The sequence below is a fragment of the Numenius arquata genome, chromosome 3 (assembly GCF_964106895.1).
Source record: "Numenius arquata chromosome 3, bNumArq3.hap1.1, whole genome shotgun sequence".
NCBI lineage: Eukaryota > Metazoa > Chordata > Aves > Charadriiformes > Scolopacidae > Numenius > Numenius arquata.
Window position 1 is genome coordinate 46,670,367 of NC_133578.1, and position 19,108 is coordinate 46,689,474.

The 19,108-nt window shown below is 41.8% G+C and overlaps 1 protein-coding gene across 1 annotated transcript in view; it reads right to left on the reverse strand.

Moving 5' to 3' along the window:
• The window catches only part of NFX1 (nuclear transcription factor, X-box binding 1), a 65,604-nt gene extending 46,988 nt beyond the window's left edge, over window positions 1-18,616 (reverse strand). Inside the window, exons 1-4 of the mRNA XM_074144856.1 lie at window positions 18,522-18,616; window positions 7,710-8,756; window positions 5,052-5,213; window positions 856-933 (exon numbers count right to left, since the gene is read on the reverse strand). Coding sequence (XP_074000957.1) covers window positions 856-933; window positions 5,052-5,213; window positions 7,710-8,756; window positions 18,522-18,546 — 1,312 coding nt within the window. The 5' untranslated portion in view covers window positions 18,547-18,616. The remainder of the gene's footprint in view (window positions 1-855; window positions 934-5,051; window positions 5,214-7,709; window positions 8,757-18,521) is intronic.
• Window positions 18,617-19,108: the final 492 nt, after the last annotated feature.

Here is a 19,108-nt window from a genome sequence, read left to right on the forward strand (position 1 = left end):
AGGAAGAGGGGGGTGTTTGGCGTGATGGCATTTCTCTTCCCTAAGTAAGTGTTACACATGATGGAACCCTGCTTTCTTGGAGATGGCTGAACACCTGCCTGCTGATGGGAAGCAGAGAGTGAATTTATGTGAGCTTTTGCTCACATAAAACTGTCTTTATCTCAATACATGAGTTTCTTCTCACTTTTACTCTTCCAATTCTCTCCCCAACCCCAACTGGGGGAGATGAGCAAGAGGCTGCATGGTTCTAGCTGCCAGCTTCTGCTAAACCATGACAGTAACATAATTCATTTTGCCCTTTTTGTCATATGCTTACAGCTTTGCAAATGTTACACTCACTTCAATTACTTCATTTATTAAATACGTATCTATATAAATGCCTAAAAAGCCTGAATATTATTTCCTATTTAACTTGTATGTGTCCCCAGCCAACATAAATGACAAAATTGCTAAATCAATTTAAAGGTTTAGAGAGTTGTATGCTTGAATTGTGTGGCAAGATACAGCAAAATAATACAAAGGAAGACATAGCACATGCAGGTTATGTCAGTCCTTCTACAGAAGGAAAGCTCGGAGGGCAGTAGCCCAATTCTATCATTATTTTATAAAACCACTATTTTTACATAGTGATATGAAAATATTTATCATTTATGTTTTAATTTTTAAAATGTTTTAAGCAGCAGATGTGTGATTCTCTGCGCAGCCACTTTCCAGTGTCAATAAAGTTTTAAACAAGGTTAAATCTCAAGGATGTAGGGATACAAGCAGCAATATTTGAATTCAAATTAAAAAAAAAAAAAAAAGAATTAAAATGACAAAATTGGGTTTTTTTGCAAAATCAAGCAAGAAACTCACCACAGAAACAAGTGTAAGTTTTAGGAACTTGAGTAGAAGCATTCTGACAAGCTGGACATCTCCAACCACTATTACCATCTGTAAGACAAAAAAAATAAAGATAAAAATGACTTGAAGTAAATAAAGGAGCTAATTTTCAAACCTAGAATAAGTGCTCTCACCTCGTTTCTTACCACCAACCAAACTAAGGTTTTCCATTTACTCAGAAGTAGTGAGAAAGCAGGTTAATAAAAATGCATTTTATACAGTATCAAGATAAACACAGCAGTGGTACTTAATTTGACCAGGCTCCAACTTTAGAGGCAACAACAAATTTTAAAATCGCATTTTTTTCTATTATCATGTACCCTGCTATAAAACATTCTACCAGAATATAGACAGTCTTCACCATATCTAAAAACGTGAGAAAATAAAGTATTAAATGTATAGGAAATTGTCGAGAAACATATAATTACCTACAGTCTTAAGTACCACCTGTATTTTCCTTTTTGTTACCCTTTCACATTATGAGTTTACATGTCTTGTAGAAGACCAATTTAGTATTGCTTCATGTCCAAAATAAATTAGTGCTACATAAACCAGAATAATCTACTTAAATTAATTAAAAGGTGACAATACCTAGCTATTGACTAGGACTCTATTCTATCTATTTTATTAGATAGCAGTTTTCTTGCTCCTGTGTTTCAGGAGGGTGTTGGTTAGCAGTAAAGGAAGAACTTCAGTGTAAGGAAAACGAGATTCATGAAGATGTTTCCCAAATTCAGTACATATCTGGCTATGAAAAATACCAGTGTGAGAGCACTACTGAACACAAAGCAGGGCAGGTAGGAGAGATTTTTTATTTATTTTTTTTAATAGGTAGATAGATAGATATAAAAATACATGAACTGATTAACTGTCTCTCTTAACCGATCAATTCAGTGCTGGTAAATTAATAAAGTTGTGATTTTAGAACTGTTCTTTGTGATTAAGAAATCTGACCAAGATTTATGATATTTCCACATTCTGAACACAGGAAGGATTGCACACAGGAAACTATGTGTGACAAGACAACCTCACTGCAATGACAGGCACATTTATGTTCGTTATCAATTGGATTGGAGACTTCTTACGTTAACCATTAGAACGCACAACGGTAATGATTTTCACAAACTGGAAATAATCCAGATTGTAGACTGCCTTGATACTCTTGAAATGAAGATCTAAAGCATGACTATTCCTTTCAATACTTGGTGCCTATTCATACACCTCGTTATCCTGGCTCACATCACTGTGCCACAATGAGCGCTAAAGAGAGCTGTACAATTAGGAGCCAAGCAGCTGTAGGACAGTGGCACAATGAATATACTCTCTTATTCATGCTCAACACCAACCTGCATTGCCTAACCAAGATTTTTTTTTTTTTTTTTTTGACTGCTACAAGCTGAAGCATCTCAGAAAGAAGCATCTTGGAGAGAAGTGGTAAAAGCTACAGGTAAAAACTGGCAGCAGGGGCCTAAAAGGGGTATCTGCTGACACAGCTGTCAGCACCTTATGCGCCTCCTCCCAAAGCTAGCATACTAAACCCTAAGGGATTACTTTGTACACTATACTTAACTATTATATTAACAAAATAATTTCTTTCATTGTTATTCTATGTTACACTTTTCAAAAGCTGTGAAGGGAAGCCTTTCATCAAAGCTTCAAGAGGTCAGCAGAAGGCCTCTCCTATCACCATTTCTCCCAGAGCAGGATGCCTAGTCCTCTACACGCAAGTGTTTCTTTAAAGTATAGTGAAGGTCCTTGTGTGAAATGCAACAGAGAAAAGTTTCGGTGCTGAGATCAGGTAAGATCTCCTGGAATTGATTATAACATTTGCTGAATCAAGCAGATTTAAAGTAAATCACATCCAGAAAATAACAGGTTTTTTCCTCTTCCAGAAAAAAAACCCAATTATTGCATTAGGCAGATTACAGTGTTGTATTTCTCTTCTGGTAGACAATAATAACTGCTAGGGTTCTAGTGAATTCCTCAACATTATACAAAGCCTGAAAATTGGAATCTACACTGAAACAACCTACCATAAAACAACTGCACTCTGAAGTACACGTTCTAATCAAGATAGGGTAGCAGGGCCTTGCAGGTAAAGAAACATGCAACAGGGTACTTACTAGGCCTACGGAATCAGGTCTACTGAGGCTGTCATCTTAAATATAACTTTTTTTTAATTCATGATTAACTCAAGTTCTCTTATACGTGAGATACAGTAACATATTTAGTCCACAAATTCTTACAAGAAAAGCAAATTGCCAAAAGATATGGCTATTTGAAATGCTGTCAGTTACCAAGTATCAAGGTCACTGTGTTGACAGATAAGCAAAACCTCCCTTATACAAGCAGGTATTCTTTTGATCAAGCAATAAGCTGTTTCAAGGACATAAATCGGCTCCAAAGGCGGTAACATAAAAACAGCTAGGAGAGAAATGTTCTCAGCGGTCACTCTCAGCTTGGCTTAGGATCTCAGTCTTACCCAAAAATCTGTTCCCTTCTCAAATATTCCAATGCCTTTATGTTTCAGATCTTGTGCTGATATTTGTAACTTCCTTTCTACTGTCAGTATAAAGCATGACCAGCCCTACCCAGAAGTCTGTCTATACATCTGCAGAAATCCAAGAACTTTGCAACCAATCCTTTCTGCCAGAGATTGACAGTCTGTAAAAACTCCTCACAAACATATGGAAGGAGCTCACACACTATTTCCTCAGTCTTCCCAGAGAGAGACAGAAAGACACCTGAAGAATGGTAAATGCTAAACAAGCAGGGTACAGAAAAAATTAACCCTACTTCAAGATTAACATTACAGTCTTCAGAGTATGTCTGCATCACACAACCAAAAATAGCAGAGAGGCTGTGATTCAGTCTTAACTTACGTTGAAAGGTATTAGTTGTTTAGCTAAAATAGGTAGTTTTAATTTGAATAAATTACTTAGGGTTATAATATGGTGTGATTTATGCTGTTTGCCTAGCTTTACTTTGCATGAGTAGTTAGATTTGCTGAAGCCTTTAGGCCGCAATAGAGTTAATTTTCTTAGCAATGTTCCTAGCAGCTGGTACAGCGCTGCATTTAGTCTTTTAGCATGACAAAAATGTTGATAACACACTGATGGTAGTGTTTTCCCCTAAGTCTGGGACTTTTCCGTTCCCCATGTTCTGCCAGCGAGTGCAGGTGCATGAGAAGCATAAACCAGAAGATAAGGAGACTACAACCATCAGCAGAGACTGCAAATCAACAAGGTAAGAGCAGTCAACAGCCTGCCTGCCTGGATGCGGAAAGAGAATCCAACAAGGCGCTACAAGACCCCAGACCAAACGGACTAAAAAGACATGTGAACAGCACGTGAAGAGTGCATGAAGGGCAGGCGTATAGAATAAGGGTATTATTGCCCAAGGATTTCTTTGTTCGTCGCCCCTCTCTGGAGGCACCCAGCCTGCCAACCTTGCTGCTGTAAATCCGATGCCTGAGACTCTGCTGCGGGAAACCTAGAGTTGAGCCTGAAGAAGGAGGAAGCGCACCCGAGAGAGTGAGGGTGTGAGGTGTCAAAAGGGGTACCCCTTGGCTCACTGGAGTCACCCACTGGGACTCTGGTAGCAGCTTCTCCTTTAACACTTATACCAAAGCATTCAAAGGGCAGAATGTAGTGGAATCAGAGTTTCAAAAAGTGGTATAACACAAAGAATCTTAAATGGTTTAATCTAATGATAAAGGAAGGAGCTTTCCGTCTCCTCTGAATTTCATTTCCCTGCATGGCATTGGTGATGGATTTCAGGAGTACTTTATTTGAGAACAGAACTAAGAAGCGGTTGAGTAAAAACATACAACTACCAGTTGGAATGCTGCTTCTGTTTGACTGCTCAGCCAAGCACAGATGACAGAAGATGAGACATTTCTTGGTGTGTAAAAACCACAGCCAGAGCTGTGCATCTTGATGCACTGATTTCATTGACTGATCTTATACTTATGTATCCAAACCTGGAAAATAGATTTAGGTAGACTACTAGAAAGAATCAAAACAGGAGGATTACACAAAACATCCAAAGAATGCTTGAAAAAAAAATTATTTAAAACTTGCTTTGTTAGTCTTCCAACACAAGAAACACATGAACTTTGCTATTATATATATGTGAGAGAGAAAATATGTGCAAGACAGAATACCAACCTTCAGCTTGTGAAGCTGGTGATCGTGCCCACTTCTTAATGCAATTGAGGTGGAACACATGGTAACAGTTCTGACAGCTCCACACTGGAGCTACGATTCGGACCACCTCACAGCATACCATGCATTCATACTTCTCTGTGGTCAGCTGTTCAATCAACGACCCTGCAAATGAAATATATTACTTGTGCATGAAACATCAGCTAGCTGAGAAACAAAATTGAAATGAAATGCCAAGATTTCATTTAAATTGTAAGAGAACTTATTTTTACTGCATGGCTATAAGCAAGGTATTGGTTTAGTCCTGGAAGATTCCAGGATGCTTTTCTTTAGTTTCAGAGCAGGAAGAGGAAATATGAGATACCCATAAAAGTGGCAACAATAATTCCTGTTGATGAACAGCAATCATTTTCATTTTACAAATTAGTGAAAAGTTTTAAGCTTGGCAGAAGTCTGAGATTTTACTCATCACTTTATATGGGAAATTTATCTTCACATAAAGTTTAAACCAAAAATCGTAAAGCTCTAAGTTTCAGCCAAAATTAAATTTAATTCCCATCCTCGAGTATTCTTGTAAAACCACATAACAAATACTAACAGTGAAGTTCCTGGATTACAGAAATAAGCCCTTCAAACTGACTGCTTTAGGTGTGGAATTACCGAGAAACAATAGTCAAAGTACAGGGCCTTTTGAGCCATGTGAAAGAACTTGAAAAAGAGCTTTGAAAGTAAAGCAAGAACGTCACATGAAAGACAAAAACAGTCTGAAAATACAGTTAGATGTGCAACCATAAAAAAGGCACCACATAACTTCAGTTCTGCCAGATCAACTCTCCCATCAAGGTAAAGCTAACAAATACACTGTAGAAATGTAATTAAGATATTTTAAAATTCTGTGGGCATAGAGCAAATAACAAGTGTAAACTGTAAAAAAGTATCATTTTAAGACGGTGTCAATACAAGGGAAGGACACAAGGAAAAAAATATTAAAATAACAAAAAAAAAATTACTATCAATTCAAAATGTGTTTGTACCACACGTGACCGAAAGCAAGCCCACGGATGCCTGAAAACTTGGAAGTGTTAACACTGTTTGCCCTCCTGAATAGGATATAAGCACTTCCACGCTTCTTTTCAAGGTCTCCTTCATCAAGCACCACAAGCTTTAGAATTAACAGTCATTCCTGCTTGAATGCCATGAACATTACCTGCTGCAAAGAAAGCATCCCCACCTAAAACATACTTCTTTTCTCCAGAAGACTGAAGCTATATTGTACTCAAAAAGGATAGCTGTCCCATAAATAGTTACAAAGCAAAGACTCAGTCCGCTGAAAATAGTGGTAGACACCGTTTCCAAAATAGCTCCCAACTAAAGCATGCAAAAAAAAGGCTGCCATTTTGGAAGGGGAAGTTCCTTAAGTGCCCTGTAAAAGACTACTAGTTCTCTTCCTGCTTATTGCACATGTTTTTAATTTAATAATAAGGCTGGGAGAAAGACTGAGGTATCTTTAACTTTCACATTCCTGGGTTCTACTCAGATCATAACACTAATGTATTTAAGTTAGAAAGGATCAAGGAGGATCTTGATCCTTGAGCTTCTCCTAAGGGAACAAAGGTTCAGACTGGAACTATCTTATACTTCCTGATTATGCTACTACTTTCTCAGCTCTGAAAGAGAAGGGACCCTGAGAAGCAAAAATCTTCAAAAGATTCAATACCACAGTTAACAGAAATTAATCTACCTGTCTCTATCATTTTGGGCAGCAGGAGATCTGGTTGAGATGCTTTGTAAAAACCAACTAAATATAATTCTTAGTGTTTGTTCAACTGGACAGGGACACATACACACACCAAAAAAAAAAAAAAAAAAAAAAAAAAAGAAAAATCTCCCTCCTTAGAGCCTCCAAAAGAAAACAGGACTTCTTCTGTGGGGTGTTATGAATCATATGAGACTATTTTATCAGTGCACACTTAAGCTTGTCTAAAACAGTAGGAAAAGCTACCTAGATTGTCTAAAAACAGAAGCCAGTACTGTGGCATTGAAGAGATTCAGATAATTTTCATTTAATGTTTTAAGGCCTTAACAGTATTGAGTTGGCACAAAATTCACTCAGACAGTCAAAACCCGCGTGTCTGCTTTACACTGTAAATGGCAAGTGTTTCTTTTCTCAACTTCCAAAAATAATATCCAAAGACTTTCTCTATTTCTAACTACCTTTTGGTACTACCATTGCAAAAAATGAGAAAAAAATATCCAGCTAGGAGCAGAATACAGTTCCTGTATCTGGCATTTTCCTACTTCTACATAAAACATAAGAAAACTTATTCTGCAAAAATCAGTTTTAGGATTGTTCCTTTCAAGTCCTCTTGGTCCAAATGCTCAGAATTTCACTACTCACTCCTGCAACATATATGTTTTAATATGGTCCCTGACCAGGCCATCATTTGCACTTTGCTAGTAAAACCAAAAAAGCTTCAAACAAAATCTGTTCTTCTTTAGTAAGCTTACAGAACATCTCCTCACTCAGAAACCACACATTTACATTTAATTCTACCCTCTGAAACTGACCAAAATAATAAGCCTCTTCATCTAGTCAAATGTGAAGACAGCTTAAATTATTCAAGATCATATCTTTAATACAGGACAGCCGAGAAAGCTTACCTGTATGAGTTTCTTTGTTTTTCGGTACATCACTTTGCTTTTTCCAGTACTGGGTCCAGCTGAAATGAAGTGCAGGTGCCTGATCTCCCTTTAGCAGGAATTTTCTTCCATTACACTTGACAGAATCAGACAACTGATGCCTGATTTCACTGGTCAAGTTTTCATCATTTTTGTGAACAGAGAATTCCTTCTTCCTCTCATTTTTATCTTTTGGAGTATATGCAAGAGAAGACTTCTTACCTACTTTTGTATTTTTACTACGATGAGAATCATGTCTTTTCTGACACTCCTTTTCTACCGGGGGTTTATTCCACACAGGCTTCCGGGGATACCTTTTGTTTACATAGTTGTAGCCTTTCTGCTCATCCCCACTAGCAACAGGTGCATCACAGAATGCCTTTCCAACAGATGATTCTGAAGAGTCAGACTGAGTCAAATCCAAAGATGGAACACTTTCAAACAGCTCTGCTTTCTGCTTAGAGCTCACTCGCTTTTCCCGGTCATGAACTTGCTTTCCCTTCTCCCTGAAACCTCTTCCAGACGCATGCATCAGATGCGTTTTCTTTGGCTTTGCTCCTCTGCTATCTGCACTAGGTACATCCCTGTCACTCTCGGAGGAGAAAAAGTCATTGCATCCTCTAGGAGGTGCTCTTCTCCCAGGTATTATTGCAGCATCTGAAATTCCTGGACCTGTAGCAGCATCAGCAGTACTTTGCCTTACCTTACTTCTAGTACATGTGCTATCGTTTCTTGATCTGTGCCATCTCTGGCTTTGCAAGTTGCGATTCTTCAAACTTTTACTGGTTCCAAAATATTGGTGGAAGTCTTCAGAATTCCCACACTGACGTTCTGGATTACAAAAGCCATGATGCTTTGTGGAAGAGTTTTCATAATCTGTACCTCTTTCAGAAGACAGACTAGGAAATGGTAAATTACTTCTATTCTGATTACTGTTAGAGTCTTTCCTATCTTTATTTATCCAGTTTATATCTGTAGGTTGTCCTCCTGGAATGGAATCAGCAGCATCAGGATTGAAATTCAGTGCACCTAAAAAGTGAAAAAATAAAGACACATGTGTAAGACTATTAAATAGTAAACATTTCTTTTCAGCAAAACTGCCATACATGCAAAGGCCTGGAAGTCCAATCAATACCAGACTTGACAGAACAACTGCAAACAAGTTTCCAGAAACTAGAGTTGAATCATGTAGTGCTTTGTGGAAGTTACCTTCTCTTCTCATTTTAGAGAAAGACTCAGACTAAGATAAGAATATAAAAACATAAGGTGAAGAAAAACTTTTGAAGTAGCACTGCACATATACAAGACATGCAAGTGTGATAATCGGTGTTAAAACATATGCCGAAGTTTTTCCTCTGCACATATGGAGGTGTGCACTTCTGCACCTCCATCTCAGGGAGGTAGCGCCCATTTTACAGGTTAGGTAGGTTACCTCTGATGGCAGAGCAGGTGCAGTTTATTCCTGTTCATGACAATTCAAAGACTCAAGCACTCAAAGAATCAAGCACTATCAACATAAGAGACTCTCCAAAAAGCTAATGCTATCTGGGTCTCTCAACTACCTATTATTTAACTTTTCAATAAAGATTGTGGAAATTAACATTTTGAAGGGAAGAATAAACCAGAACACTTCAAAATGTTAATATATTTTTCTCGGTGAATTTAATTTACTTTCAAATGAAAGAGTTTTTTTTAAACCTCAAAGGTCATAACCAACATGAAGAATTTGGTGGCCAAATCAAAACATGTAACACAACTTTGTGGAAGTGAAGATTTAAGCTTAAGTTAGGAACTTAAAATTACATTTAAGGATGTTCTGAACCAGATAACCTAGTTCATACTTGTTTTCAAAGAGAGACACTTTGGGTTTTTGTCCTTGCAAAGACAATATATATAAACGTAGAATGGTTCAGGTTGGAAGGGACCTTAAAGATCATCGAGTTCCAACCCCCCTGCCATGGGCAGGGACACCTCCCACTAGAGCAGGTTGCTCAAAGCCCCATCCAGCCTGGCCTTGAACACTTCCAGGGATGGGGCATCCACAACTTCCCTGGGCAACCTGTTCCAGTATCTCACCACCCTCACATTACAGAATTTCTTCCTAATATCTAACCTAAATCTCCCCTCTTCCAGTGTGAAGCCATTACCCCTCATCCTATCACTACATGCCCTTGTAAAAAGTCCCTTCCCATCTTTTCTGTAGGTCCCCTTTAGGTACTGGAAGGGTCTCCCCGGAGCCTTCTCTTCTCCAGGCTGAACAACCCCAGCTCTCTCAGCCTGTCTTCATAGGAGAGATGCTCCAGGCCTCTCATCATCTTTGTGACCCTCTGCTGGACTCGCTCCAACAGGTCCATGTCCTTCCTGTGTTGAGAACTCCAAAGCTGGACAGAGTACTCCAGGTGGGGTCTCATGAGAGCAGAGTAGAGGGGGAAAATCACCTCCCTCGACCTGCTGGCCACGCTTCTTTTGACACAGCCCAGGATGCGGCTGCCTTTCTGGGCTGCAGGCACACATTGCCAGCTCACGTTAAGCTTCTCATCTATCACGATCTCATCTCATCAACACCCCCACGCTCTCCTCAGGGCTGCTCTCAATCCATTTACCGCCCAGCCTGTATTTGTGCGTGGAATTGCCCCAACCCACATGCGGATGGATTTTATCAGGTCCCATGGACTTTTGTACCTTCATGTTCCTTTGATGGTCTCGAACTTGATCTTCTCCTCTAGGGAGCAGTTCTTCAATCTCATAGGCCCTGTTTTTGCCTTCTGCAAGTTGGACTGCATGGTTAGAGCTGTTGCCAGTGAAGACCAAGGCAAAAAAGTAATTCAGTACCTCAGCCTTCTCCATAGCCTGGGTGACCAGGTCTCCCATTTCCTTCTGGAGAGGGCCCAGGTCTTTCCTAGTCTTCCTTTGATCTCTGTCATACTTATAGAAGCTTTTCTTGTTGTCCTTGATGTCCCTGGCCAGATTTAATTCTGTCTGGGCTTTAGCTTGCCTAATCTGGTTCCTGGCCACTCAGACTGTTTCTCTGTATTCTTCCCAGTCTACTCATCCTTGCTTGCATCTTCTGTAGGCCTCCTTTTTGCTTTTGAGCTTGTCCAGGAGTTCCTTGTTCATCCATGCAGGCCTCCTAGCTTTTTTGCCTGACTCCTTCCTCCTTGGGATACACTGCTCCTGAGCCTGGAGGAGGTGATTCTTGAATACTAACCAGCTTACTCGGGCCTCTCTCCCCTCCAGTGCTTTATCCCATGTTATCCTGCCAAGCAGATCCCTCAAGAGGCCAAAGTCTGCTCTCCAGAAGTCCAGGGTAGTGAGCTTGCTAAGCACCTTTCTCGCTGCCCTAAGGATCTTGAATTCTACCATTTCATGATCACTACAGCCAAAGCTACCCTTGAGCTTGACATTCTCCACTAGCTCATCCCTGCTGGTAAGAACAAGGTCCAGCATGGCTCCTCTCCTTGTGACATATTATTACAAATTATTTCTATTAAATATATTAAGATATATCAATATTATAGTACATGTTATTAATATAACATTGCATATTATTATAAGCTATGTTATATAATATTATACAATAATATTACACTAAATATAAATGGCAAATACAAAGATTTTTTTTTAGCTGTAATACTGACCTGATTTTGAGACAACAGAATCAGAACACCAGCCAGAGGTCTTTCAAAACAGCTAGGGATTGACCTAAGACTTGATTTTAACTCAAGCAGAGGGGAAGTGGAGAGGTAGGTACTGATCTCTTCTCCCTGGGATCCAGTGCCTGGACACGTGGGAACGGCTCAAAGCTGTGTTCGTCTGGGGAGGTTTGGACTTGACATGAGGAAACATTTTTTACCAAGAGGGTGGTCAAACCCTGGAACAGGCTTCCAAGAGGGGTGGCTGATGACCAATGCCTGTCAGTGTTTCAGAAGCATTTGGAAAATGCCCTTAACGATATGCTTTAACTTTAGGTCAGCCCTGAAGTAGTCAAGCAGTTGGACTCGATGATCACTGTAGGTCATAGAATGGTTAGAGTTGGAAGGGACCTTAAAGATCATCCAGTTCCAACCCCCCTTGCCATGGGCAGGGACACCTCCCACCAGACCAGGTTGCTCAAAGCCCCATCCAGCCTGGTCTTAAACACTTCCAGGGATGGGGCAGCCACAACTTCCTTGGGCGACCTGTTCCAGTATCTCACCACCCTCACAGAAAAGAACTTCCTCCTAATATCTCATCTAAATCTCCCCTCTTTCAGTTTAAAACCATTACCCCTCGTCCTATCGCTACTTCCTGACAAAGAGTCCCTCTCCGGCTCTCCTGTAGGCTCCCTTCAGATATTGGAAGGCTGCTATGAGGTCTCCCCGGAGCCTTCTCTTCTCCAGGCTGAACAACCCCAGCTCTCTCAGCCTGTCTTCACAGGAGAGGTGCTCCAGGCCTCTCATCATCTTTGTGGCCCTCTGCTGGACCCGTTCCAACAGGTCCATGTCCTTCCTGTGTTGAGGATTCCAAAGCTGGACACAGTACTCCAGGTGGGGTCCCACGAGCACAGAGTAGAGGGGTAGAATCACCTCCCTTGACCTGCTGGCCATGCTTCTTTTGACATAGCCCACGATGCGGTTGGCTTTCTGGGCTGCCAGAGCGCATTGCCAGCTCACTGTATTCTATCATTAGGACTGCAGACCCTAGTAGGTACAAAATATTAAGCTTATACACCTGAAAGAATCTGGACTGCAAGCAGCTTCCCTGGAAACATTTTATTTTTCTCATCTTAGCACATTTATCCTATGTAAAGATCTCAAAAATGTAAAGTAGTTTTTGCCAGTTTCTTTTCTACCACTAATAAAAAGGACTACAAACATAAATTGTAGTCCTTTGACATTATAATGTAAACAGCAGACATTCAGTACAGAATACTGAAAATAGTTTCACATATTTTGATTTGAAGACAGCATGCAATCCTAGAAATACATAAAAATCTTATTTGAAACAACCCATTTTATTAGTTGGTTTAAGATTTCTTTCGTATATCCTAAAATTTAAAGTCTGATGGACAGATACAACAAGCCACCAAGTGGCTTCTTAATGTTTAATAAAAACATGTTTTTCAAAAATGACAGGGCTTGCACCCAAAAAGTGTATTCTATTATTAAAGACCGTTGTTTCTTTGGTTATGAGATGCGGTAAGTAAAATTTATGCATGAATTATAAACAAATTTCTGCACTGGGCTTTCAAATGAATGCTGTAAATAATTTGAGTAAGTATGTGTTGTAGATCAGTAAAACATACTATCTTATACTGACATAAAAAACATGCTGGACATGGCTTTAAAATGCAAGTTTCTTAGAAACAGTCAAATTGACTTTTGAGCATGGTGTCCAAGAAGCATAATCAGGACTTGCAATGTAGCTATGGAAGTGATATTTTTGAAAGCACATTCCAAATAATGTATTAAGTTTCAAGAAACAGATGGGAAACTAGGATTCAGATATTTAAAAGCACTTCCAAAATATGAATAATTCATTAGGAATTTTTATATCACCCATGAATAGGATTCCTATTCTTACTGTCAGCTTTTATATTACAAAGAAAACCCGAAAGCGGTAAATTCTGCTCAAACTGATTTCTATTTGCCAAGACAAGAAACAGCAAAATGCATATGCAAGTGTAACAATCAGTAGCTAACTCTCGCTTAAATTTTCTCTGACATGTTTACATTACATACTCAAAAATCCCAAGAAAAAGGGAACCTCCAAAGCTAGATCCCAGCTTGTATTTCTACATAATAAACAAAGAAAATCACAGTACCTTTAGAGACAACCTCTACACTGCAGATTTTAATATCCCTAAGAGTTTGAATGTGACTTAAAACCAAGCATGTGAAACTCATATGGCCTATTCTGCCACAACATTACATGTTACACCACTTCAGCATTAACTGTTGACAGAGCCAGAACACCCTGGCAAAGTTAGGTCATCTGTGTGAACTATCCTTCAGAAAAATAATTTGATAAGGACACTTTTAAAAATATGAAGCAAGTTAGTAAGTACATTTCTCATTTCTGTAAATACAAGCCCTGCTTCAAAAACAGAGCTTATTTCAGGGACCAGTACAGCCAAACTTAATAACTTAGGTATTTTTTTATGAAGATGTCAATAATGACATTTGAAGGTGCCACTTAAAGACATTATGCCTAAGTGACATTTCTTAGCACAGTTTCAGGAAGCTAAATTCCATTAGACTTTTAAGAGCCATTAAACAATGTACTTTAATTAGGCAGAGGCTGTATGAAGTTGATAATTAAGAATAAATATAAGAAAAAAAAAAACATATTGAAGTAGTCCAGCCAGACAAAAATATAATGGGTACAAGAGTCCACAGGGCAGCCCCTTAGATGTCAGAGGTACTAATTCTTTACTCTTAAATGAATTCAGCTCTATCTCCTACGTAGGGAGAACTCTGATTTTCCTTCTGAAGCTCCAGATCAATACAAAACTGGAACTAAATAAACAACAATGATTAGTATCAATCCTTCTGACTGGACAAGCGCTCATTTTTTAATTGACAACTACTTATTGAGATACCCATAAATTCAACCAAAAATAGCATCACCTTGAGTAATGTGTGCAGTTGTGGGCTCCAGAATACAAGAAGGCTATAAAAGTATTAGAATGTGTCCAAAGGAGGGCAACAAAGATGGTGGAAGGACTAGAGGACATGGCTTAAGATGAGCAGCTGAGGATACTAGCTTTGTTCAGCTTGGAAACAAGGAGGCTGAGGGGTGACCTCATTGCCCTCTATAGCTTCCTTGTGAGGGGAAGTGGAGAGGGAGGTGCTGATCTCTTCTCCCTGGGATCCAGTGATAGGATGCCAGGGAACAGCTTAAAGCTGCATCAAGTAACGTTCAGATTGGGCAGTACTAGGAAAAAGTTCTTCAGTGAAAGGATGGTCAAGCAATGGAGAAAGCTTCTCAGGAAAGAGGTCATGGCCTGAAGACTTTCAGCATCCAAGAAGTGTTTGGATAATGCTCTTGGATATCTGGTGTAACTTTTAGGTTGCCCCTTGTGGATTCAGGAGTTGGACTCAATGACCCTTGTGAGTCTCTCCCAACTCAGGATATTCTATGTTTATATGTTCAGTTTACATTCTGGCTCCCAGTAGAAGACAAAGGGAAATCTTCAGTTTTAAAGCAATTCAAATAACCTATTATTTCACCTAAAGGCCGAAGACAGTACAGAGTGCATACACAGCAGTCTCTTTGTGTCAGCACTGCATATATCCAGACAAGAAATGGTCCAGTCAGCTGGACAAGTTACAGGGAAGACACTCCCTCCAGGTCTTATGGTACCTATATTACACTGTAATACAAAAAAAACCCCAACCCACCAACCCAAAACAAACAAACAAACCAACCCAAAACAACCAACCAAATAAACAAACAAACAACCAACCTCAGGAATACTGCATTATGGAAATCTGAGGCTTTCCCCACATCATTGGAGGCTTTAAACCTCTTCCTCACAGAACACCAAGCTTGATCTTTTCTGTCTTCACTGATCATTTTATATATTCACATACAGCATCCTATGATTTCCAGAGATGACACAAATTTAGAAAAGGTCGGGTTTCTTGCTAAACAGGAGTTACGCTATTTCAGGCTTAAAGACACAAGCTGTGCAAAACAATCTGCCTGCCCAAAACATATTGTTTATTCCAATTGTAACAGCTCATCTAAATAAAAGATACACTCCCTTCCCACAACTCTTGACAGAAACCATTAGAGAAAGATTAACATGCAAAACCATCATTACCATAGAATCACAGAATGGCTGAGTTTAGAGGGGACCTTTTGAGATTATCTAGTCCAAATACCCTGCTCAAGCAGGGTCAGCAAGTTGCCCAGTACTGTATCCAGCTGGGTTTTGAATATCTCTAAGGACAGAGAGGCCACAACATCTCTGAACAACCTGTTCCAGCGTACAAGCGTCCTCACAGTAAAAAGGCTTTTTCTTGTGTTCAGATGGAATTTCATGTGGTTTAATTTGTACCTGTTGCCTTTTGTCCTTTCACATAGTATCACTGAGAAGAACCTGGCTCCATATTCTTTACTGCCTTCCATTAGGTATTTGTGCACAGCACTAAGATCACTCTGAGACTTCTCTTCTCCAGACTAAACAGTTCCAGCTCTCTCAGCCTCTCCTCACACAAGGGATGCTCCAATCTCTTAATTGTCTTCATAGTCCTTTGCTGGACTCACTCCAGCATGTCCACGTCTTCCTTGTACAGGGGAACCTAGAACTGGACACAGCGCTCCATAGGTGGTGGCCTCACCAGTGCTGAGCAGAGGGCAAGCTGGCAACACTCTTCCTAACGTAGTCTAGGATACTGTTGGCCTTCCTTGCAAAGAGGGTGCACTGCTGACTCATGGTCTGCTTATGGTCCAAGGACCCCAAGGTCCCTGGGTGCAGAGCTGCTTTCCAGCTAGTTAGCCCCTGTGTATGTTGGTGCACAGTGCTATGTTTTTTTGTCTTTTTATGCTATTGTCCAAATTCAGCGAATCCATATTTCGAACAGAACATGTTTTAGCTAGCCCATTACAACTTCGCCATTAGTAGCTTCATCATCCTAAGAGAAATCTCTACTACAGAATGGATTTTGCATGAGGATAATAAATGCATTAGAAGTTTTCACTTTTTTAGCCCCCCTTATGGTGGGCTACTCAATGCTTTATAGCAACTGTCTGATATCTTCAGTTTAATGATGCCATGTATGGCATGTACCATGTATGACCCAGCTGTCATTGCAAAGGCAAAAAACCAAAACTACATTCAACAGCAACTATGGCAACTGATGGAAAAAACCCCTATTAATGGCTATTAAATACAAATACAACCTGTCCCTTCTAGGTGCACAGGGTTGGAAACTAGAAAGGTATGTCAAGGTGAATAAGCACTCTACAATTGCCTTGTTTCTTATATTCTTCCCCTTTGTCTCTTATGCTCATTCCCTGTGCCTCAATAACCATTCACCCTTGGCAAAATATCCTGGATGGGCTGCACATCTGCCATGACCCAAAACTGTCATTCTTCGACCTTAACTGCTTCCCCTGGTCTACCCTGAGAGCAGAAATACCTTTCACTCTCGGTGTGTGAAAAAAAATCATACACTCACTGTGTCCAGGAAGTTGCAGGGCAAAAGCCAGTTCCCATCCAAATACTGCAGAAGCGCAATTCAAAACTTACCTACGAGACGTTCTTGATAACATAGTATGTATTACCATAACAAAGAATGAGCTCTGGAAGTTAATGCCATCTGACAATATATATCACAGAATCACAGAATCTTAGTGGTTGGAAGGGACCTTTGAGATCATCTAAGTATTATAAAGCAAGTGTAGAAATGGTGTACCATCCAGACTAATCTACTGCTTTTCAGTAAAGCTATTTTTAGGTCACTATACCTATTTAAGACCCTTTACTCCAATACACATACACTGTAGAAAAGGGTTCGGGACCAGAGCTGATTTGCAGCCTGACAGAATGGAAGATAAACAGACAAGCAGGTGTTTGCCTGCATCAGTTTCTCTTTACCAAAACTATCAGTCTCTGCTTTCTGAGCCATGTCCCAGGCTATTCCACTTCCTACAGGGCAGCTGTAGACCCACTGTCATCCCATCAAAAAATGAACTCAAATAACTTTTCCGTCAGGACAGCCAGGCTGCCAAGAGCAGAGAAAAGGCAGAGGATGTTATTTAGGATACAGGCTAGTGATAACCTTAACTGAATTAACATCAGAGTGCTGCAGAAGTAGAGATTCATATTTTCTTCTTCACCCCAGTCACTGAAGTCCAGGATTCTTCCTGGCAGAAATCTAACGACTCTATACAATGAGTTACCTCACGAAGTGACCCCAGAGTGACACTGATTACCCGAGAAGTCTACCCAGACTGCAAGAAAATCAAGCGACATGATGAAAACACTAAATACCATGATTGACTCTAGGCAACAGCCTTACTTCTCGCTACACGCTCAAGACACAAATGAGGCTGGAATATGGGTCCTGAAAGGCTATTCCCCTGCTCCTCAGCAGCCACAACCAGTGAAACCAAAGTTAATCCGAACCTGCATCATAAAAGCCAGCAGGGAAAAACAAATAAATGAAAAAAAATAAAATTATCTTTTCTTGCTCGTGTGGCGTTTGATCCCGCTGCAGGCGGGGTCCCTAAGCCGCACTCCACCCCTGAGCCCTCGCCTAGACCACCCCGGGCAGGCGGCGCCCGCTGCAGGCGGTCACCCCCCGCACGCCCCAGACCCCAGAGAGCCCGCACCACACCCCGCAACGTGACAGCGGGGCTGGGGCAGACCAGGCTGGTGCCCCCTGTGCGGGCAGCATCGCCCTTTGCCGGGCTGCACGGCTGGGCAGAGCGCCCCAAGTTTTCCAGAAACCAACCGGCTTTTTGTATCTTTTTTCTGGCGCTCCCGTTCGTTCGCCACATACTAGAAGCTCGTACGTCCCTCCTCAGGCAAAGTACCGCACCCTGCGGCAAAGGCGAGCCCAGCCATTTTGAGCGGCACCGGCACCGCGAAGTTGCGGGGGGGCGGGGGCGGGGCGGCGGCAACAGGTGATGCGGCAGCTCGCGCCCCTCCACACGCCAGCGCTCGGCCGCGACCGCCACGGCGCGGCCCTCTACCCGGCGGCATCGCTGCGGAGCGGTGACTGCTCCTCCCCTCCACGCCCACCCCACCGGCCCCCCTCCCCTACTCCCCCCCCCAACCCCGAGCACAGCAGCCACGCTTACCTGCGCCGGGCCGCGCCTCCGCCATGCCAACGCAAGCGCCCCGCTCCGAGGTCCGGCTTCCTGGCCGCCGCGCACGCGCACAGCTCGCGCCCACTCCCCGCGGCTATGCGCGCGCAGCCGCATTGGAGCGCGGAGCGCGAGCGGGAGGACAGAGGCGGGCGGGAGGAGGGAGGGGCGGGGCCGCGAGCGGGCGGGCGGGAGAGGGAGAGGGGGCTCTGTGTGACCGGCTGAGGCGGCGGGGGGAGCGGGGCCGCCTCTCACGGCGCCACAGCGAGCTGGAAACGGGGAGCCTCGTCTGATGCTGCAACGGAGGGAAGAAATGAAAACTAACAGCGTCAAAGACATGCCAGCGCTGGCAACAAATGGGCCATTTGCTTGGCAATCAGCCTCGCGGCTGCGGCCTGTCGCTGAAGTGGGCTAGCTGTGCTGGCAGCGCTCCAGAGCCCGGCTGAGCAGGCCGGGAGCAGGAGGTCGGGGACAGGACAGCTCTGCCTCAGTGCGTAAAAGAGGCGCTTCCTCTAGGCACGGGTAGAAAGCAGGGGTGTTACCGGCTATCTGTTGCATCCCGCATGCCCTGCTCTAAGGAG